Source organism: Oncorhynchus mykiss, chromosome 2 (assembly GCF_057628025.1).
Source record: "Oncorhynchus mykiss isolate SJ-2025 chromosome 2, ASM5762802v1, whole genome shotgun sequence".
Taxonomy (NCBI): Eukaryota; Metazoa; Chordata; class Actinopteri; order Salmoniformes; family Salmonidae; genus Oncorhynchus; species Oncorhynchus mykiss.
In genome coordinates, this window is record NC_143023.1 from 28,846,598 (window position 1) to 28,870,433 (window position 23,836).

The 23,836-nt window shown below is 45.4% G+C and overlaps 1 protein-coding gene across 2 annotated transcripts; it reads right to left on the reverse strand.

Annotated features, from left to right (window-relative positions):
- Positions 1-2,178: 2,178 nt before the first annotated feature.
- On the reverse strand, positions 2,179-12,921 carry plin6 (perilipin 6). 2 transcript variants are annotated; one of them, XM_021557777.3, is made up of 8 exons: positions 12,769-12,921; positions 11,638-11,683; positions 11,358-11,556; positions 11,120-11,202; positions 10,394-10,631; positions 9,682-9,863; positions 4,657-4,923; positions 2,179-4,425 (listed from the first exon to the last, which is right to left on the reverse strand). In XM_021557777.3, exons 2-8 carry the CDS (start codon positions 11,665-11,667, stop codon positions 2,824-2,826), a joined length of 2,601 nt encoding a protein of 866 aa, XP_021413452.3. In that variant the 5' UTR covers positions 11,668-11,683; positions 12,769-12,921; the 3' UTR covers positions 2,179-2,823. The 2 variants fall into 2 exon arrangements, with proteins under 2 accessions (XP_021413452.3, XP_090051903.1); XM_090195777.1 differs by lacking the exons at positions 11,358-11,556; positions 11,638-11,683; positions 12,769-12,921 and having other exon boundaries at positions 2,179-4,525; positions 11,120-11,154.
- Positions 12,922-23,836: the final 10,915 nt, after the last annotated feature.

The window sequence follows — 23,836 nt, forward strand, 5'->3', positions numbered from 1 at the left end:
GGGCTGAAAATTATCGTTGAAATCAGGTAGGAATGTGTTCTTGTCTTTGTGTTTAATATGCACCTTGCAATGTTCCCAGAGAGAGGTGTTGTTAACTTGACGAGTTATATGCTCTGCAGTCCTTCACTCAAAGGGCATTCCAGTATCTGACATCTGATAATACTGTTTATCTGACGGAAGGTCTACCAGTTTTTTTTATTTAATATTTTATTTAACCAGGTAGGCAAGTTGAGAACAAGTTCTCATTTACAACTGCGACCTGGTCAAGATAAAGCAAAGCAGTGTAACACAGACAACAACACAGAGTTACACATGGAATAAACAATAAACAAGCCAATAACACAATAAACAAGTCAATGACACAGTAGAAAAAAGAAAGTCCATAGACAAAAGGCATGAGGAGGTAAGGCAATAAATAGGCCATAGGAGCGAATAATTACAATTTAGCAGATTAACATTGGAGTGATAAATGAGCAGATGATGATGTGCAAGTAGAGATACTGGTGTGCAAAAGAGCAGAAAAGTATATAAAAACAGTATGGGGATGAGGTAGGTAGATTGGGTGGGCTATTTACAATTGCATATTGTTAGGGAATTTATTTTCAGTGACGATGTACACTTAAAGTTTGTACGTGCCATTAAAATACATGTAGATTAAACTGTACACAACGTTTTGTCTTTTCCAGCGCTCACCGTCCGATTTATTACCAGAAGATTTATAGGCGAGTACGGTGAAATAGGTAAGCCTGCCAAATGAGTACATTCATGTTGTGCGTAATGCTGACCATTTAATACATTATGATGTTTTTGATTTAATTCATATGTTTCTCCGTCAGAATCAATTTACAGTCATATTGGCACAATTGACGGGAAGAAAATATCCTTCAACATATTGAACTCGCTCTACCCACGGGTAAACACTCTTGGACTACCCAAATGTCGCCATTCATCATTACGCATTTGCCAATTTGTCATCGAACCATAGTGACAACTCATACGTCAAGTTTGTATGTGTTTTTAGGACAGTGCAATAACTGAGTCGATAAGTGAGAAACAGCTTCAATGGGCAGACGGCGTGATACTGGTATACAGCATCTGCGACCGCTCCAGCTTTTAGGTAGTGCGCCAATAAGTGCAGCGCATCCGCCACGCCAGTAGGAAGATGTCTGCAACAGCTCCCATCATCATTGTTGGGAACAAACGCGATTTGCAGCACGGACGGACAGTCTCAAGTGGGGAGGGCCGACTCCTTGCTATCTCGGAAGACTGCGTATTTTTCGAGATATCCGCAGCTGAAACATACCACGGTGTTTTGTTGGTCGAGAGCTCTGCGGAAAGGTGCTGCGGGTATTAAAAGTATAGTGAGAAGCATGTCAGCTGTATTCGGGAAGAAACGTGCAGAGTAATCTAGCTACATTATGCGCAATAGTCAGAACATGTAGGTAGCTACGCCGTTGGCAATTGAGAAAAATTGTCTATGGCAGGTTGTAGTGCAACAACAGGTGCCGAGAGGGAACTTCATTGGGAGGTTTTCAGAAAGGAGAAATTGGTTATCTTGTAGAGTTACACTAAAGATTGAATTGCAGATGGAAGCAGTCATTCAATAATTTATTCTACTTTTTGAAGTTGAAAAGTAGGCTTACAGTACTGTTGAGAAATCATGTGCACTTCCATCCTTCACTCAATATGTATTCAATGTGAAGCATGAACAGGAATCTGGAGTAGCTGACATCTGACAATACTGTTGATCTGATGGAAGTCCTACCCATTGCCAATTGTTAGGGAGTTTCTGTTCAGTGACAATGTACATTCAGTTTGTAAAATGTTGAAGGCTTGATGTGTGAATAATCAGCAATGCAAAACAGCAAACAATTACATTTCAGTATTGTACTTTATCTGAAAACGAACAACTTCTAGCAGAGGTCTAGCAGACTTGGTCTAGCAGACTTGATACTTATTTGTGCTGTGCACACGTTTGTTTGAGAATTGTAAATAAATGAATATATTAATATGAGAGAGAATTCTGTCTACTATTTTCTCTCTAATGTGTATAAAACGATTTAATTTCTGTGAAATAAATATTTGGGAAAAGTTATGTTGTAATGTTCACCTTCATACAATGCATGAAACATGAATGTGTTATTCTGGGAAAGTACATGTATGAGCTGAGTACTGTACTGTAGATGGGGAAATGGCACTTTATTTCACTCTTCATAACCTCAATACATTTCTCTGCAGCAATACAAATGTTATTTATTTCTTGAATACAACCAATATTATGTTGATGCATACTGTAGGACAATCTAAACGTGTCATGTATTATATATGTTATGAAATATAACATGTTATGACATTGTAATAAAGACACATTTTCTACTGTCTATTTGATGCTCATTCCTCAATCAACACATTCAACATCCTTCCATCATCCATATTTAGGCCAATCCATATTCTACCTTTAATCATGACAAGCTATGTTTCTCACAGCTACTTAGTGTAACAGAAAACAGAATGCAACATCAGGTTAGCACATCATTGAAGAATAGTTAGGTCTAATATATAAATGGGGTGCAAGGTGTATAATGTCACATGATGCTCAGTTAGGAAACCAAAACAAATGTGGGTTGGCGTCTGTACATGAAGAAGAACGCCTGAATCTTTCAGTGACATACATTGACACATTTTGGATTCCAATGGACCGATTACAGATTATGTCTGCTGAACTATGGCCCCCCCCTATGTGTACCCACAAACTAAAATCAACTAATAAGTCTTACACCTGGGCCTGCAAAGGGAGGCCATTTCTAGGACACTGGTGACTTCTTAGTGCTCTGTGGCCTCCACCACAGGTATTTCGACCTCTTCTATATCAGCCTTATCTGAATGCCCAGGGTTCAGGTACTGCAGGATGGGGTCTAGGAGGACCTCGACAGCCCAGGAGCGGCGACGCATGGTGCTGGTAGAAGGGAAGGCCAGGGTGTTGAACTCCACAGAGAGAGGCTCTTCATTCTCCAGGCTGTCCTGCATCTGGCTGCCCTGGCGGTCATTGTGTGGGTTGTCTGGGGTTAGCCCAGGGGCTGGGGCGTTGCCTCCACTGGATGAGCTCCTGCAGGAGCGGATTGACAGGCTCTTGCGTCTGAGTGGGCTGCCGTTTCCTTCGTCAAAGTAGTACTCAGTAGTCTCCACCTCAGGCACAACAGCACTGGACGAGCTCCTGCGGGAGCGGGGAGACATGCTCTGGTGTCTGGGTGGGCTCTCATCCTTTGTGTGTGAATTCTTCTCTGCGGTCTCCACCTCGGGTATAACGGTCTCGTCTGAGGATGGTTCAGAGCTCAGGTACTGGAGGATGGGGCCAAGGAGTACCTCGGCAGCCAAGGATCGGCGGCGCAAAGCACTGGTAGAAGAGACCTCCAGGATGTTGAACTCCACAGAGAGAGGCTCTTCATTCCGCATCTGGCTGCCCTGGCGGACGTTTGATGGGTTGCCAGCACTTGATGAGCTTCTGCGGGAGCGAACAGACAGGCTCTTGCATCTGGGTGGGCTCTCGTCTCTGGCTTCTGTGTGGTTCTTGGTGGTCTCCACCTCGGGTACAACAGGCTCGTCTGAGGGTGGCTCAGAGCTAATGTACTGGAGGATGGAACCTAGAAGGACCTCGGCAGCCAAGGAGGGGTGACTCACAGTGCTGGTAGAATGAAGCTTTAGGGGGTCCAGCTCCAGAAAAAGAGGCTGGCCGTCTGGCTTCTGGCTGCCCCGGCGAGAGAGAGGTTGGTCATCTGGCTTCTGGCTGCCCCGGCGAGAGAGAGGCTGGTCATCCGGGTTACCAGCACTTGATGAGCTTCTGTGGGAGTGGGCAGACAGGCTGTTGCGTCTGGATGGGCTCACGTCTCTTGCATCGGAGTAGTACTCAGTGCTCTCCATGGCCTCATCTGAGACTTTCTTGGAGCTCAGGTCCTCAGTGGTCTCCACCTTGGGTATAATGGTCTCATCCGAGGGTGGCTCAGAGCTCAGGTACTGGAGGATGGAGCCAAGGAGGACTTCGGCAGCCGAGGAGGGGCGAAGCACGGTGCTTGTAGAAGGGAGCTCCAGGGGATCTAGCTCCAGAGAGAGAGGCTGATCCTCTGGCATCTGGCTGCCCCGGCGAGAGAGAGGCTGGTCATCTGGCTTCTGGCTGCCCAGGCAAGAGAGAGGCTGGTCGTCTGGCTTCTGGCTGCCATGGCTGCTGTTGGGCGATTTGGCTGGGGCTGGACTGGGGGCACTGGTTGAGCCCCTTTGAGAGCGGGCATACGAGCTTGTGCGTTTGTGTGGGCGGCCGTCCATGGCCTTGAGAAAGAGGCTATTGGCAGAACTGCGGCGAGTGGTGTCAGAGGACATGGATTCCTGGTGGTTGAGGAAGTCCTCCACATCCTGATCACTTGGCTGCTGGAGCTGAGACAGAGACAGAGATAGAGAGAGAAAGAGAGACAGAGAGAGAGACAGAGAGAGAAAGCGACCGAGATAAAAGGTGGGGGTACACAGGGGATTAAGACTGTGGGGAATATACATACAGAGCGACATATAAGGGCAAATAAAGGAGAGATTAGACGAGGGGAGATGATACAAAGAGGAAGGTTAAGTAACCTAGTAAGGAAGGGTGCAACTATAATCTAGAATGCTCACCATGTTGTAGAGAGGGGTGCTGTTGACCAGCAGCTGCAGTAGGATCTTGCCCAGCTCCTGCAGGTCAGCCACCACAAGCTGCACCTGAGCAGGCAGTCCCAACAGCTGCTTGACGGGCCCCAGTTCAGCCAGGACCCGTACCTGGGCCTTCAGCTGGTCCAGGGCCAGCCTCCTCACGACGTCTAGACGCAACACCTGGTACACGTAGAGCAGCTGTAGTCTCTGGAGCACAGAGCCTACCACCTCCAGCAACCTGCTCAGGCCGATCTGTTGATACAATGATAAGGCACTTAGTTGAAGACTGACAGACTTATAATGGCAGTTACAGTTGAAGTCAGAAGTTTACATACACCTCAGCCAAATACACTTAAACTCAGTTTTTCACAATTCCTGACATCCTAGTAAAGATTCCCTGTTTTAGGTCAGTTAGGAACACCACTTTTTTTTTAAGAATGTGAAATGTCAGAATAATAGTAGAGAAAATTATTTATTTCATTCATCACATTCTCTGTGGATCAGAAGTTTGGTAGCATTGCCTTTAAATTGTTTAACTTGGGTCAAACGTTTCGGGAAGCCTTCCACAACCTTCCCACAATAAGTTGGATGGGTGATTTTGGCCCATTCCTCCTGACAGAGCAGGTGTAACTGAGTCAGGTTTGTAGGCCTCCATGCTTGCACACACTTTTTCAGTTCTGCCCGCAAATGGTCTATAGGATTGAGGTCAGGGCTTTATGATGGCCACTCCAATGCCTTGACTTTGTTGTCCTTCAGCCATTTTGCCACAACTTTGGAAGTATGCTTGGGGTCATAGTCAATTTGGAAGACCCATTTGCAACCAAGCTTTAACTTCCTGACTGATGTCTTGAGATGTTGCTTCAATATATCCACACAATTTTCTTTCCTCATGATGTCATCTATTTTGTGACCAGCACCAGTCCCTCCTGCAGCAAAGACCCCCACAACATGATGCTGCCACCCCGTGCTTCACGGTTGGGATGATGTTCTTCGGCTTGCAAGCCTCCCCCTTTTTCCTCCAAACATAACGATGGTCATTATGGCCAAACAGTTGTAGTTGTATTTTTGTTTCATCAGACCAGAGGACATTTCTCCTAAAAGTACAATCTTTGTCCCCATGTGCAGTTGCAAACCGTAGTCTGGCTGTAACGGCTGTTGGAAGGAGAGGCCCTAGGTGCAGCAGGGTACGTGTTCATGGTAGATTTAATAAAGAAACTGAACACTAGCACTAACACTAACACTAACAAAAAAACAACAAAGCGGAACAAACAAAAGTTCTGTCTGGTGCAGACACAAAAAAGACAGAAAACAACTACTCACAAACACAGGTGGGAACAGGCTACCTAAGTATGGTTCTCAATCAGAGACAACGATTGCCAGCTGCCTCTGATTGCGAACCATATCAGGCCAAACACATAGAAATACAAAACCTAGGCTACAAAACATAGAATGCCCACCCCAACTCCCGCCCTGACCAAACTAAAACAGAGACATAAAAAAAGGAACTAAGGTCAAGACTTGACACTGGCTTTTTTATGGCGATTCTGGAGCAGTGGCTTTTTCCATGCTGAGCGGCCTTTCAGGTTATGTCGATATAGGACTCGTTTTACTGTGGATATAGATACTTTTGTACCTGTTTCTTCCAGCATCTTCACAAGGTCCTTGGCTGTTGTTCTGGGATTGATTTGCACTTCACACCAAAGTATGTTCATCTCTAGGAGACAGAACGCATCTCCTTCCTGAGCGGTATGATGGCTGCGTAGTTCCACAGTGTTGATACTTGCGTACTATTGTTTGTACAGATGAACGTGGTACCTTCAGGCGTTTGGAAATTGCTCCCAAGGATGAACCTCAAGGCTGATATCTTTTGATTTTCCCATGATGTCAAGCAAAGAGGCACTGAGTTTGAAGGTAGGCCTTGAAATGCATCCACAGGTACACCTCCAATTGACTCAAATTATGTCAATTAGCCTATCAGAAGATTCTAAAGCCATGACATCATTTTCTGTTTAAAGGCACAGTCAACTGAGTGTATGTAAACTTCTGACCCCCTGGAATTGTGATACTGTGAGTTATAAGTGAAATAATCTTCCTGTAAACAATTGTTGGAAAAATGACTTGTGTCATGCACAAAGTAGATGTCAAAATCTTTTGTTAACAAGAAAATTGTGGAGTGGTTGAAAAACAAGTTTTAATGACTCCAACCAAGTGTATGTACATTTCTGACTTCCAACTGTATATGAATTTCATCAGTCTTTGGGGAAATTGTTGAAGGACCCTTTAAAGCGATTTCTCGCCACTATTTGTGAAGTTGAAAAAACAAACATGACAAACTGACAGTCACTGTAAAACTAGTCATTTAGCCATAAAAAGCAACCAATGTCCGTCCACTGCCAAGAGGAAGTCATCTGACCTGGAGGACACTTGAATATGACCATTGATGAAATGCGTCATTCTTTTTACATTTGTTCTCTTCTGCATTATAAGATCTGACATATCACATCACTTGTGATGCCTGGCAGCGTATCTTGTTTACCGCAGCAGTAACGTGGAACTAGAAGCAGATCAAATCACACCATCCTCCAGGCTTTTACATGTGAGCTTGTAGTGCGGATCAACAGCTCCAGAGAGGCAAACACATTTTACCAAGTCTCTAGAACTAGGCCAAAAGTACCACAGTTTTGGTGGGGAAGACAAAAAGAGGTGGGAGAGGTATTTGGGTCAGCTAAGTGACACGCTATCCCCTTCTGTTCCTGCTGTGTGAAACCAAACCAAGGATTCTGGTGAGGAGACAGGGCACTGGCCCAAAGTAGCCTGGGGACAGACTCAGGGCAAACGTAACAATGCAGCATGGTACCTGCTGCCAAATTTCATCAATGTAGGACATCTGAGGACACCACACACACACACGCAATCGCTGTCTCACACACACACGTTTCTTTCCCAGTGCCTCAGTCTCTATGGGAGAGGGTGTTTGTCTAATGAGGCCGACCCTCATTGGTGGGCTTTCAGCACCAGCCTATTCTCCTCTCTCTCAAGCCAGCAGCCTGCAGCAGCAGTTACAGTCCTTTATCACCAATTACCCCTGGGAAAAATGGGGACTCAGGTCGTTCCATCACAGCACATTACAAGAGGTTCAAGCAAAGAGGCTGCTGGAAACCCTATAGTTGTAAGGAAAAATATATAATATCCCTACCAAATTTCCTAGTGTTACTGTTCATTTTTATATTTTTTTATTCAGTAACTACTTTGACAGCTTCGCTATACACCCAATTTTAGTTCATTGAACCGTAAACCTAAAAATTAATGTATTATAAAACAATCCATTGAAATTCTAGTAGTTATTCTTCTCAATGTTCATCCTCTTTCCTAAAAGCCTCCTTGAGGTGACCCACATAGTGACCCTGTTATTGAAAATATCCCCCAATTTCAACTGACCTAAACCCAGCTTGAGCTTCACATCAACAGTAAGCCTCAAAATGAATTAATTTCTAAACATGCCACCATAGTGTTTTTTGTTAGTTTCCACAACTCTTGCATTCAGAGAGCTGTGTATGTTTACTGTCTGTGTCTTATTGGTCCATTAAAGTCTTGCCCCCCAGCCCTCATATCTCCTCATCGCTCTGTGTATTTGTCTTTCTGAGTGTGTGCTGCAGGGGCAGTGGTAGGCTCTAAAGCTCACATAGGCCAAATCCCACAGGGACCATTCTCAGGACGGGAGGTAGCTTAGTGGTTAGAGCGCTGGGCCAGTACCTGAAAGGTTGCTGGATCGAGTCTCTGAGCTGACAAGGTCAAATCTGTCTTTCTGCCCATGAACAAGGCAGTTAACCCACTGTTCCCCGGTAGTCTGTCATTCTAAATAAGAATTTGTTCTTAACTGACTTGCCTAGTTAAATAAAGGTTAAATATACATATTTTTAATCTTTGTCCCTTTCAAGTTGTTAATTTGGATGGCAGTGGTGCCATTGTCATGATGCTTTTCATGTTGACATACTATGTATCTCTTGTGGACATTTTTGTTGCAGATTTCATGTCCCTTTCTATCCCTTTCCCTGTGCATGCTCAAAATAAATTCCTCAAAAGATAACAAGGATAACAAAAACGTTATGTGAACTATCTAGCACTCTATTCAAATGTTGTCGTCTCGCTTGTCTCATAAGCTTTCCCTCCCCTCCCTCCCCTCCTTCTGTCCTAGGCCAGAGTCTGCTATTGCCCCAGGAGATTTGAGTCTGCTACATCTTAATGATGGTTCTCCGTGGTCAGAACTCTGTTCCCAGGTAAGGGTAATACTGAGCCCCAGCCCTCTGCTCATGTAGACAGGAAATGGAGAGAGTGCCCTAGAGCCTTCACAGAGAGCACTGATCATGTCTCTGGGCACGTAGTCTGCTTCTATTTAACCCAAACCCAATAAAGGCAGACAGAGACAGGCGAGGATGTTGTGTTGGTTAGAGAACCTCCCGAGGGACCTAGCATCAAGTGATTACAGAGGAGGTCAACAAAGAGCAGCTGAGGTGCTGCCTGAAAATGCTCTGTTTAATTCATCCATTTAAAGTTATTCTGTTGTGTTGTTATTTTATTACATTGTTTTTTTACATTGTTATTATCATTATGTTTTACTTTTAGTGTAAATTATTATATTGTCTGAGTGTTAGACTATTTTAACTGTACATCTAAATGTCTTTAATACCTTGTTCGATTTTGTGCTGTACCCTGATTGAGTAAAGAGGAGGCGGTATAGTTTATCATGATGGATGCGAGGTCTGACAGCAATGAGGAACAGATTGGTGTGTGGAGGAAAACGAGAAGGAAGAGAAAGGTGTAAAAAACAGGGGAGTGAGACACGGAGGGTGGCAAAGCATGGGTGGTTCAGATGAATGAGAGTCATAGTGTGAGAAAGGACGAAGAGGAGAGAGCAGATTGACCTGGGCTAGGACGTGATACGTGTAAAGCAAGAGGCCTGTAGTTGAGGCTACAGGCACAGCCATTGAGAGGGTTCTAGGTGATTCTCACCCTTTCGGTAGCATCCTGTAGCATCCCCATGGCCTGCTCCAGCCTGTTTCTGAGCTTCAGCAGGCGGTGGTACAGCTGCAGGCTCAGACAGAGCAGGAGGCCTCGGAACCGCGTCCACAACCCAGGCTCATCCTCCCCATCTTCATCCTCATACTGCTGTGTCCTCCTCTCCCACTCTAGGCCTGGGGAACACACAGAGGCAAATCAAAAGACAAATATAGTGTGGTCAACTCAACAGAAAGATGTAGATGTGTCTTTGTTGCCAAAACCTGCCCTCGTAACTGTAGCGTCCAATATTCGAAGAAGACTGGACACAGCCATATTGACAGAGCGAGGTGTTAGGGACATATACTTCCCACTGGGCACACAATGGTTGAATCAACGTTGTTTCCACGTCATTTCAATGAAATGACGTTGAACCAATGTGGAGTAGATGTTGAATTGACGTCTGTGCCCAGTGGGTTACTAGTAGTTGGTTGTATTTGCACGGTAGGCTATGTGTCATTTCTTCCACACAGGCATCACAACTCCTTTCACCCCTTCCAAACACCTCTTCCCCCACACACAGAGCATCATCAGTGTGACACACTGTCTGATCAACACAGTCTATGCACTCTACAATTACACACCATCATCTAAAAAAACAATCCACCATTCGGCAAAGACTGTGTAAAGTGCACTAGCCCCTCCACTACCCTCCACCAAAACTCACGCAGGGGAGCCGTCAGGGGCATGTACTTGGCCATGGCCTCCTCTGAGCGTGTGAGGATGTCATCCAGGCCCGAGGTGGCTATCTGACCCAGCTGTGACTCCTGCAGAGCCAGGAGGTAGTACCAGGTGGCATCGGTCAGCTTGTCCCAGCGCCCCTGTATCCCGTCCAGCTCATCATTCACACGCAGTTGCACGTCATCCAGGGTCAGAAAGAAGGCATCCTTCAGGTGACCCAATACCTGTGGGGAGGATGGGGGGTGGAGGAGAGGAGGGTTGTAGGGAATAGGGTGATAAAGAAGTAGCAGGGTGTTGAGATAATGAAAGAAGTGAAAGATGGCGAGTGAAGTAAAAGGGGGAGGTGGGAGTGGTAGAATAGTTGTAGATGATAAGGTAGAAAGAAAGGGAGAGAGGCAGTTTGGAATTTAGAAAAAGGGAAAAAATAATCAGTCAGAGCAATAATAGGATGTTATAAATGGAATCCATCCAACATGACTAATGATCAATGGCAGTAACCTTCCACATAGTCTAACGCCATTAAACTTAATGTCAATGTCAACTATTGAAACTCTGGTAATGCATCAAATAGACTATAAAGTGGTGTGAAAGGTCAGTTAATGCTGGAACAATCAGAATGTGTCTCCGATAACAGACCAGTCAGTCAGCCTCCCACACTGCATCATCACTCAGTGGGCCAGGCAGAACAGAAACAGAGAGAGAAGACACCCACCTCCTCTGTAGACTGGTGCAGGACGGGAAAGTTCTTTTCCAGCTGGTCCAAGCCCATACAAGCATAGTTATTGACGATCTCAACTGCAATGTGAGGGATGGAAACCCTATTTAGTGGTAGCAGTGGCATCCATGTTAAAGTTATTCACATTTTACATTTTATATTTGATGGCAGATGAGAGTTATAAGGCAATACGGTATAATCAATCAGTAGAGTTTTCAGTATTCAGTGGACTCACTCTGGGGCTCCAGACTAAGTAGGAGGGGGGTGGCACGGAGAATGGCAGCCTGGGACGCATTACGCACCCCAATCTCAGCCACGCCCCCCACCACACCCAGGAGCGGGTAACGGCCCTTTACGTCCATGTAAACTGAAACAACAGTTTTCAGGGCGGAGTCGAAGAGCGGCAGACTAGCCACACGTTGCACGGCGTTGGCCTGGGGATAGAAGGACAATTTACTCCCTTGGAATCAAACGTTTAACCCCTGGTTATTGTTTTTATATATTTTCCAGCTCACCTCAATGTAATGATTATTTGTGTACGACATGTCCTTTTCACCAATCCTGTAAAACAGAATATGTAGAAAGAGTGAATTACCTTAGTGACTGTCAGGCAAACACCTCATAGGGACACGGGGAGCAAAGCAGAATGCCCCAAGCAGTCTTTCCCACAATAACTATGCTTGTATGGGCTGCTGCTCCAGTTTCAACTGTTCTGCCTTATTATTATTCGACCATGCTGGTCATTTATGAACATTTGAACATCTTGGCCATGTTCTGTTATAATCTCCACCCGGCACAGCCAGAAGAGGACTGACCACCCCACATAGCCTGATTCCTCTCTAGGTTTCTTCCTAGGTTTTGGCCTTTCTAGGGAGTTTTTCCTAGCCACCGTGCTTCTACACCTGCATTGCTTGCTGTTTGGGGTTTTAGGCTGGGTTTCTGTACAGCACTTTGAGATATCAGCTGATGTACGAAGGGCTATATAAATACATTTGATTTGATTTGATTTGATCTGTTTCATAATTACTTCCTTATCTTGAATCTAACACCCTGTTTACATGGTCATGTCAGCTGCTAGGGTGCCACAATGATATCAGTTGTTCTATGCTCCTAGCATGGAAATCTAGTTATCCCTTCAATGGGCGCTGACCATACCCAAGGAGGATGACAGTGAACAATGGGAGTCATGAAAGGGAATGAACTGTTCAGCAGTGCTGCAATGAAGAAACCATTTCAAACAATTCTGTAATTAATTTAAGCAACAGTAAGGAACCATAAACCAGAGGTCATCCATCCTTACATCCAGGTTTTAGTATGATCAAATATTAAGCCACAGCCTAGTGGTATTGACCAGAAACATAAACACAGAAAGCAATTCTGCTCACACAATCAAATTTAAATGAAAATACTGAAAGACAAGACAAATATATGCTTCGAATAAGATCAAGTAAGCAGAGCTTTGGATAGAACTACTGTCAATGATATATACAAAAACTATATGCCAACATAGGCTACCACTAACACCTTGTTGTAGCCCAGGCTAATGACTCCATCTGTCTTAAGATTGACCAACTAGGTAGCCTTGCCTAGGAAAATAAGGAAACATTTCTTGAAGGCTGATAAAGACAATGGAATAACATTCTTACCTCAGATAATTGTAGTTTTAAAGATTTGAAATATAATATGAAATTTAACAAACTCTTCTCCACGTGTTTATGCAGGTTTGGCTTGCACAACTTTCAATTCAGCCTATCAACTCCTGAGCTTCCAGAGCCGTTCAGCACCAAATAAGTATAGCTGCTGAAGTGCGCGGGTTATGACATCTTTGCAATTTGGAAAGGACACGCATGTGATCGAACTGCGAATCACAGTTTTGCACTCAGCAATTAGAGGAGCATAGCAAATTGACCTTGCTTCTGCATTGATATTTCATGCATATTATTAAAAGCAGCCTCTCTATGTATTTTTGTTGTTGTTGCTTGTTTATAGCCTTGTACAGTTTGTAAAGTGCAAACTTGTTATTTTTCTTGTTCTGTGGTGTAATGTCTACAACAGTCACGATAACAGCTGAAAACAGAAGGGTCAGCATTTGAACATCAGGTATTCCAAGACGGCTGAACAGGATTCGGAAGCCTGAGCGCTCAGTCTAAATTAAAGCCTAGGTCTACTACTTAGCCCTTCAAAAACTGTACTAGAACCTTAATGTTGAAGTAGGGGCTTTTAATGTCCTATCCCTTGCAACAGTCACTGAATAAATAAATGAAACATGCATAAGTGATTTGATTTCCAAAGCATCATTGGAAACACCATACACCGATTCAATCAGAAAACATGAATAGGCACAAGATACAGGCACAAGATTGAGTCAACTTTCTGTGACTACTGAAATTATTCAGAGATGAAGTTGCTCACGGTCTTAAGAGGGATTGACTCTGACATAGTAGATGATGTTACAACTTTTGAAAAGATTTTTAAAGTACCTGAAAGCTTACTACAACCCTATTAGTCGTCTAGGTAGACTAATACATTGATTAGTGTCTATATAAACATGGCCAACTATAGCTTTGCCACTTAACTCCATTACTTAGGGGTCCTGGTTGGTAGGCTAACATAACATGGGCTCCTGAGTGGTGTAGTGGTCTAAGGCGCTCCATCTCAGTGCTTGAGGCGTCACTACAGAAACCCTGGTTCGATTCCAACTGGCTGTGATTGGGAGTTGCATAGGGCAGTGCATAATTGGCCCAGCGTTGTCTGGGTTTGGCCGGTGTAGGTTGCTATTGTAAATAAAAATGTGTTCTTAACTGACTTGCCTTGTTAAATAAAAAAAACAGCACCATCACTTTACACGGAGCCCCACTTGAGGAGGCTATTCAAGTTCGTCAGCTCTAATGACTCAATTATGTGAACCAGTTTAGAAGTGACGTGTGATGATATGGGAAAAAAAAACCAAGAAACTTTCAAGTTAACTCATCTGGGCATTTCCAAAATTGAACAGAAGATACATTGTGTATCTATGTTCTTAGTTGCCCGAAGCTAATTTCAATGAAATGCCACAGATATCGTTAAGCAGAGTTTCACTGACATTAACAGCTCCTAGCCATAAGACTGCTGAACAGTTCATCAAAAGGGTACCTGGACTATTTACATTGACACCCTTGTTTTATTCTTATCTATTATTATTTCTTGCAATGATGCAGGATTTTGTCCTCTTGCACAGGATCAATGTACACTCATTGGACACACACACACATATATATATATATATATATATATATATATATATATATATATATACATTCACATTCCTTCACACTCTTCACTCACACTGCTGCTACTCTCTGTTTATTATCTATGCATAGTCATTTTACCCCTACCTACATGTACATATTACCTTAATTACCTTGACTACACCGTAACCCTGCACATTGACTCGGTACCGGTACCTCTTGTACATAGCCTTGTTATTGTTATTTTATTGTGTTACAAATTTTCCTTTAGTTTATTTAACAAGTTTTACTTTTAAATACTTTTCATTGTTGGTTATTAAGGACTCGTAAGTAAGCATTTCAGGGGTAAGGTAGAATTTGGGGGATGTGACAAATAAAATTGGATTTGATGAGGCCTAACTACTTGACCTGAACAAAGAAGGCCGACTGTGGTAAAACTTTTTTTATTTTCTACACTATTACTTCCATTTTCCCAGATCTAAACCATTATAGAGCAAAGGAGACATCTTTATTCAACTTCATTCCCACATTCAAGAACATTTTCATGTTTTCTTTCTAATAAAACAATCCTTCTATCACAGTTGAAGGCTGATTCTTAGTTTAGAGGGAAAGATACTAGCTTAAGGTAAAGGTTATTCACATAATACACTTTCTCTTATTTCAAGCCAAATCAGAAATTTATATAATTTCAGTTTCCAAGGAGTGGAATGCACTTGACATGAATGGACTTCTGTATAGTGAAAGTTCCCAGAAGCCATGCTGAATTTCACAGATGACTCCATGTCAAATCTGACCATAATTCTATCCTCCTGACTCCTGCTTACAAGCAGGAAAGCAGGAAGCACCAGTGACTCGGTCTATAAAAAAGTGATCAGATGAAGCAGATTCTAAGCTACAGGACTGTTTTGCTAACACAGACTGGAACATGTTCTGGGATTCTTCTGATGGAATTGAGGAGTACACCACATCAGTCACTGGCTTCATCAATAAGTGCATTGATGGCGTTGTCCCCACAGTGACTGTACGTACATACCCCAACCAGAAGCCATGGATTACAGGCAACATCACTGAGCTAAAGGGTAGAGCTGTCGCTTTCAAGGAGCGGGACACTAAACTGGAAGCTTATACGAAATCCCGCTATGCCCTCCGATGAACCATCAAACAGGCAAAGCGTCAATACAGGACTAGAACGGAATCGTACTACACCAGCTCTGACGCTCGTCGGACGTGGCAGGGCTTGCAAACTATTACAGACTACAAAGGGAAGCACAGCTAAGAGCTGGCCAGTGACACGAGCCTACCAGGTGAGCTAAATTACTTCTATGCTCGGGTCTATGCTCAGACCACCATAGTCCCTGTGCCCAAGAACACTAAGGTAACCTGCCTAAATGACTACCGACCCGTAGCACTCGCGTCTGTAGCCATTTTTTGCATACTGCCCCAACAGATCCACAGATGATGCAATCTATATTGCACTCCACACTGCCCTTTCACACATGGACAAAAGGAACACCTATGTGAGAATGCTATTCATTGACTACAGCTCACCGTTAAACACCATAGTGCCCTCAAAGCTCATCACTAAGCTAAGGACCCTGGGACTGGATCCTGTACTTGCTGAAGGGGCCGCCCCCAAGTTGTAAGGGTAGGTAACAACACATCCGCCACGCTGATCCTCAACACGGGGGCTCCCCAGGGGTGCGTGCTCAGTCCTCTCCTGTACTCCCTGTTCACTCATGACTGCACGGCCAGGCACGACTCCAACGGCATCATTAAGTTTGCCGATGACACAACAGTGGTAGTGGCCTGATCACAGACAAAAACGAGACAGCCAATAGGGAGGAGGTCAGAGACCTGACAGTGTGGTGCAAGGACAACAACCTATCCCTCAATGTGATCAGACAAAGGAGATGATTGTGGACTACAGGAAAAGGAGGACCGAGCACACCCCCATTCTCATCGACTGGGGCCAAACTTCCTGCCATCCAGGACCTCTATACCAGAGGAAGGCCCTAAACATTGTTAAGGAGTCCAGCCACCCTAGTCATAGACTGTTCTCTTCGCTACCACACGGCAAGCAGTACCGGAGCACCAAGTCGAGATCCAAGATGCTTCTAAACAGCTTCTACCCCAAGCCATAAGACTCCTGAACGCTAATCAAAGGGCTACCCAGATCCTATTTTACACTGCTACAACTCTGTTATTATCTATGTATAGTCACTTTAATAACTCTACCTACAGTACTGTTCAAAAGTTTGGGGTCACTTAGAAATGTTTTATAGAATATCTACATAGGCATACAGAGGCCCGTTATCAGCAACCATCACTCCTGTGTTCCAATGACACGTTGTGTTAGCTAATCCAAGTTTATCATATTAAAAGTCTAATTGATCATTAGAAAACCCTTTTGCAATCATGTTAGCACAGCTGAAAACTGTTGTTCTGATTAAAGAAGCAATAAAACTGTCCATCTTTGGTCTAGTTAAGTATCTGGAGCATCAGCATTTGTGGGTTCGATTACAGGCTCAAAATGGTCAGAAACAAATAACTTTCTTCTGAAACTTGTCAGTCTATTCTTGTTCTGAGAAATGAAGGCTGTTCCATGCGAGAAATTACCAAGAAACGTAAGATCTTGTACAACGCTGTGTACTACTCTCTTCACAGAACAGTGCAAACTGGCCCTAACCAGAATAGAAAGAGGAGTGAGAGGCCCCAGTGCACAACTGAGCAAAAGTACATTAGAGTGTCTAGTTTGAGAATAGATAAATAGATAAATAGTACCCGCATAACACCAGTCTCAACTTCAACAGTGAAGAGGCGACTCTGGGATGCTGGCCTTCTAGGCAGAGTTCCTCGGTTCAGTGTCTGGGTTCTTTTGTCCATCTTAATCTTTTCTTTTTATTGGCCAGTCTGAGATATGACTTTTTCTTTGCAGCTCTGCCTAGAAGTCCACCTGTTGTATTCAGCGCATGTGGCAAATAAAATGTGATTTTATCCCCACCAAAAGCATGGAAGATGTCCTTGTTGCAGTAACATATCCACAGGCCACATAATAGCTTCTTCCTTAAAAGTAATGAAGATCAAATAAAGTCCATGTGACATGACTGTAAAAAGTGGTGTAAATGCATTAACACAGAAATTATTGATTTTTGTGCTTTTATGGGATAAATAGAGTCATAAGACCAATGGACTTTATGAGCTCAAATGAAAAGAGGAACTGTACACTAAAGATTCATATTGGCAGGTGTCTTATCTTAATTTTATTTTCTTCAAACAATACAAAACAAAACATACACAGAGGCTACAAAAGACAACATACGGACCGCACACAAACATTAACTACGTCACTCCTGCCCAGACCCACCTGTTCCCACCTATCGCCAGTGCCTGCACTACTCTCTGCCACATATCCTTGAATAACACCATTTTGTTCCTCTCCGTCGCCTACGTTCTTTCAATATTCAGATAATGACGCATATGATTTTTCCATTGTCTTAACGATGAAGGATTGGTTGATTTCCAGTTAAGTATATGTTTTTTCAAGACAATTGACGAGAAGAACATCGTCCAACCCATTGGCTATCTCACTGCCCCACTCACATGGCATGTCTTGAAATATGCAGACAGACGGATTAAAAGTAGGCCTACATTTATATTGTAATAATTCTGACAGCTAACTTTCTAACTCTGACCCTAATTTTGGGATTTCACCATTACCCAGAAGGCATGGATTATTGAGGCATTGTTAGTTTTACACTCAAGACACGACTGTCGTTGTGCTGTATCATTTGTGAATGTTGCCTCTTGTATAATACATTCTGTACATTCTTTTTTTCTGGATTCAGCGTAAATTGTCGTAATTTCGTTAGTTATGTTGCAACATTCCAACAGTCGTGTGCCAATATTGGTTCTTTTTAGGTCTTGGTTACAATAGTTTATATTTTCTAAGAGGTTGTCAGTTGGATAGGCTTTCTGCAATATTTTCTATATCTTACCTACCATATGAATATATTTGTTTGACTCAAATAGGATACCCTCAAGATTGTTCTGATGTACAAATGGACATTCCGTGATAATAAACTTTTAAGTTGCATGTATTTGAAAATATCTACATTGGTCAGTCCAAAATGGCTTCTTGTAAGGGGTACATAATCAGTGGCAGGGAAGTCAGACGAAGGTGAGCAGAACTTGGTAATAGCCAGAGTAGTTTAATAGCAAAACCCACGGCATAAAGATAACAAGATAAGTTGGGTACAAAAAAACAGTCGTGCACCAAGCAACACGTGCACAAGCACTTACAATAAACAATCCCACACAAAGACATGGGGGGAACAGAGGGTTAAATCCACAACAAATGATTGAGGGAATTGAAACCAAGTGTGAGGAAAAACGAGACAAAACACATGGAAAATGAAAAGTGGATCGATGATGGCTAGAAGACCGGCGACGCTGATGGCCGAGTGCCGCCCGAAGAAGGAGAGGACCCGACTTCGGCGGAAGTCGTGACAGGACCCGCATGTTGACGCGCGGATCCAGCAGCGCGCCGACGCCGGCCTCGGGGACGACCCGGAGGGCGAGGCGCAGGGCGATCCGGACGGAGACGGTGGAACTCCCGCAGCATTGAAGGGTCCAAGACGTCCTCCACCGGAACCCAGCACCTCTCCTCCGGACCGTACCCCTCTCACTCCACGAGGTACTGAAGGCCCCTCGCCCGACGTCTCGAATCCAGGATAGATCGAACGGAGTATGCCTGGGCCACATCGATGTCCAGAGGGGGCGGAGGAACCTCCCGCACCTCAGACTCCTGGAGCGGGCCAACCACCACCGGCCTGAGGAGAGACACATGGAACGAGGGGTTAATATGGTAATCAGGGGGAAGTTGTAACCTATAACGAACCTCATTCACTCTCCTCAGGACTTTAAATGGCCCCACAAACCGCGGACCCAGCTTCCGGCAGGGCAGGCGGAGGGGCAGGTTCCGGGTCGAGAGACAGACTCGGTCCCCCGGTGCGAACACCGGGGCCTCACTGCAGTGATGGTCTGCACTGGTTTTCTGGCGCAGCACGGCAAGCTGGAGTTGAACATGGGCGGCGTTCCATGTCTCCTCGGCGCACCTGAACCAGTCGTCCACCGCTGGAGCCTCAGTCTGACTCTGATGCCAAGGCGCCAGAACCGGCTGGTAACCCAGTACGCACTGGAAGGGGGAGAGGTTAGTGGAGAAGTGGCGAAGTGAGTTCTGAGCCATCTTGGCCCAGGGCACGAACGCTGCCTACTCCCCCGGGTGATCCTGGCAATACGACTGCAGAAACCTACCCATATCCTGGTTCACTCTCTCCACCTGCCCATTACTCCCGGGATGAAACCCTGAGGTAAAGGCTGATCGAGACCCCCAGACCTTCCATGAATGCCCTCCAGACCCTCGAAGTGAACTGGGGACCTCGATCAGACACTATATCCTCAGGCACCCTGTAGTGCCGGAAGACGTGCGTAAACAAGGCCTCCACAGTCTGTAGGGCCGTAGGGAGACCAGGCAGAGGGAGGAGATGGCAGGACTTAGAGAACTGATCCACAACGACCAGAATCGTGGTGTTTCCCTGTGAGGGGGGTAGGTCGGTAAGAAAATCCACCGACAGGTGCGACCAAGGCCGCTGTGGAATGGGTAAGGGGTGTAGCTTCCCTCTGGGCAGGTGCCTAGGAGCCTTACACTGGGCACACACCGAGCAGGAGGAAACATAAACCCTCACGTCCTTGGCCAAGGTAGGCCACCAGTACTTCCCAACTAAACAGCGTACCGTCTGACCGATTCCAGGATGACCAGAGGAGGGTGACGTGTGGAGGAGTATGGTAGTGGGATCCATGGGCCGCTCCTCTGTGTCATACAGTCGGGACATTGCGTCTGCTTTCATGTTTTGGGAACCTGGTCTGTAGGAAAGGGAAAAACAAAACGGGTGAAAAACATGGCCCACCTTGCCTGGCGAGGGTTCAGTCCCCTCGCTGCCCGGATGTACTCTAGATTGCGGTGGTCAGTCCAGATGAGAAAAGGGTGTTTAGCACCCTCAAGCCAATGCACCCTCAAGCCACACCTTCAGAGCCTTGACGACAGCCAACAGCTCCAGGTCCCCCACGTCATAGTTTCGCTCCGCCGGGTTGAGCTTCTTCGAGAAGAAGGCACAAGGGCGGAGCTTCGGTGGCGTACCCGAGTGCTGAGAGAGCACGGCTCCAATCCCAGCCTTGGACGTGTCCACCTCCACTATGAACGCGAAAGAGGGATCAGGATGGGCCAGCACGGGAGCTGAGGTAAACAGAGCCTTCAGGTGACCAACGGCCCTGTCCGCCTCAGCCGACCACTGAAAACGCACTGGGCCCCCATTCAGCAGTGAGGTAATGGCCTCCGCTACCTGACCATAACCCTGGATAAACCTCCGGTAGTAATTGGAGGAACCGCTGCACTTCCTTTACTGTGGTGGGAGTCGGCTAATTACGCACGGCTGAAATGCGGTCACTCTCCATCTCCACCTCCGAGGTAGAAATTCGGTACCCTAGGAAGGAGACGGACTGCTGGAAGAACAGGCATTTCTCTGCTTTGACGTACAGGTCATGCTCCAACAGTCGACCAAGCACCCTGCGCACCAGGGACACATGCTGGGTGCGTGTAGCGGAGTATATCAGAATGTCATCAATATACACCACTACACCCTGCCTGTGCAGGTCCCTGAAAATCTTGTCTACAAAGGCTTGAAAGACTGATGGAGCATTCATCAACCCGTACGGCACGACGAGGTACTCATAATGCCCTGAGGTCGTACTGAATGCCGTCTTCCACTCGTCTCCCTCCCGGATACGCACCAGGTTGTAGGCACTCCTGAGATCTAGTTTGGTGATGAAGTGCACCCCGTGCATTGACTCAATCGCTGTGGCGATAAGAGGTAGCGGGTAACTGTACCTCACCGTGATCTGATTTAGGCCTCGGTCGTCAATACACGGGCGCAGAACTCCCTCCTTCTTCTTCACAAAAAAATAAACTTGAGGAGGCGGGTGAAGTGGGGGACCGAATGTACCCCTGACGTAGGGATTCGGAGACATATGTTTCCATAGCCTCCGTCTCCGCCTGTGAGAGGGGATACACGTGAGTCTGCCAGGAGATTTATTGCACAATCGCCCAGTCGATAGGGTGGTAATTGAGTCGCCTTCTTTTTTGAGAAGGCGAGAGTCAAATCGGCATATTCAGGGGGAATGCGCACTGTGGGGACCTAGTCTGGACTTTCCACCGTAGTAGCACCAACGGAATCCCCTCAACACCTCCCCGAGCACTCTCGGGACCATCCCGTGAGAGCCCTCCGTTGCCAAGAAACAGTGGGGTCATGACAAGCTAACCAGGGTAGGCCTAGCACCATGGCAAGAGAGTCAATAAGGAAGAGACTAATTCTCTCCTTGTGATCCCCCTGCGTCACCATACCCAGAGGAGCGGTGGCCTCCCTAATCAACCCTGACCCTAATGGTCGGCTGTCTAAGGCGTGAACGGGAAGGACACAGCCACGGTAACAATAGGGATCCCTAAACTACGGGCGAACGATCTGTCTATAAAATTCCCAGCCGCGCCTGAATCAACGAGCACCTTATGTTGGGAATGCAAGAAAAACTCAGGGAAAGAAACATACAAAAACATGTGTGCAACAGAGGGCTCTGGGTGAGAAGGGTGCCGGCTCACCCGGGATGACGCCAGAGTGCCCTGCCTGCTGCCGTGATCCCCAGAGGAACCAACCCAGCACCGACCGGCAGTGTGACCTCTGCGGCCACAGATGGTGCGTGAGCCAGAACCTCCTCCAGTCTCCCTACGCACAGCACCTCCCAGCTCCATGGGTACCGGAGCGGCAGAGCTGGGGGATGGAACCGATAGAACCTGATCTGGACGTCCGCAGGTAGCCAGAAGGTTATCCAGCCAAATGGACAGATACACCAGCTGGTCGAAAGTGAGAGTGGTGTCCCTGCAGGCCAACTCCCGACAGGCGTCCTCGCACAAACTACTGCAGCGATAGTGGTTGATCAGGGCCCTATCGTTCCATCCCGTGCCGGCGGCCAGGGTCCGAAAATCCATGGCGAACTCCTGGGCGCTCTTCGTCCCCTGCCTCAGATGGAAGAGATATTGAAATCCTCTAAATGGTCCAGCGCTGCATCTCCTTCTCCCCACACGGCATTGTCCCACTCCAATGCTTTCCCAGAGAGGCACGAGACGAGGGCGGACACCTTCTCACGACAAAAAACCTGTCGTGCACCAAGCAACGCGTGCACAAGCACTTACAATAAACAATCCCACACAAAGACATGGGGGGGGGGGGGAACAGAGGGTTAAATACACAACAAATTATTGAGGGAATTGAAACCAGGTGTGAGAAAAAAAAGACAAAACACATGGAAAATGAAAAGTGGATCGATGATGGCTAGAATACCGGCGACACAACCGCCGAGTGCCACCCAAACAAGGAGAGGACCCGAATGAGGCGGAAGTCGTGACACTACTTAATTCTGTCATGGAAATAAATGTATTTGCAATTACAGTCATTTACAGTCATTTAAACTATGCCTTTAGTTTTCCATGTGGACCATTTTATTGGTGGATTATGAAAAGCTATCCAATGATTGTTCCATAGGGTTGTGATTTTAAGGAGTGATATTTATTATTGTATAGTTCGTTACATGTTCTTCTATATTGTTATAGTGTTCTTAACTTTGAAGTTATTCATGTTCTTATCTTTATCATTTGAAAATAGACACGTGAAAATATTCTGGGAGTATGCAAATCTTCAATATCTGATTCAGAGGGGTTGGGTTAAATGTGGAAGACACATTTCAGTTGAATGCATTCAGTTGCACAACTGACTAGGTATCCCCCTTTCCCTTTCCCTTAACCCTTTTTTACTCATTGTTCTTCTTTAGTGCATTTATCAATATGTCTCAAGTAAAAGCCTTGGGTGGCAAGGTGATACAATTGCAAGTCAGACTTAGAGAGATTTTATTTGCCCACATTAAATTAATCTGCTTTGATATGGTTGAGTAATGGGATAGAGTTATCTTTATATATTTGTTGTTTGTTGTCATTTATTAAGCATCTTATGTATTTGATGTTTTTTTGTGGTCCACAAAGGATTGCATGAGTTGTTATTTTATGAGTCCTGTCTAATTCTTTCTGCAAGCAGTTCAATTGCCAGCGATAACAGAAAGGGGGAGAGAGGACATCCCTGTCTTGTGCCCCTTTCTAAAGCAATTTCGTCAGATAATGTTGTATTTGTGTACATGTATATTTTTGCTTCAGGATATTTGGGTGGCCTTTTCTCTGTCCTCTACTTTTGACATTTATTTATATAATACATTTCGGGTCTTGATGATGCGCTCTGTTCATTCCCCATAATCTGTTTGTTTTTGTGTGTAATTATGCATGATACAGGAGAATGATCTCATATGCCATGGCTTTTTGAACCCAGTAAATTGT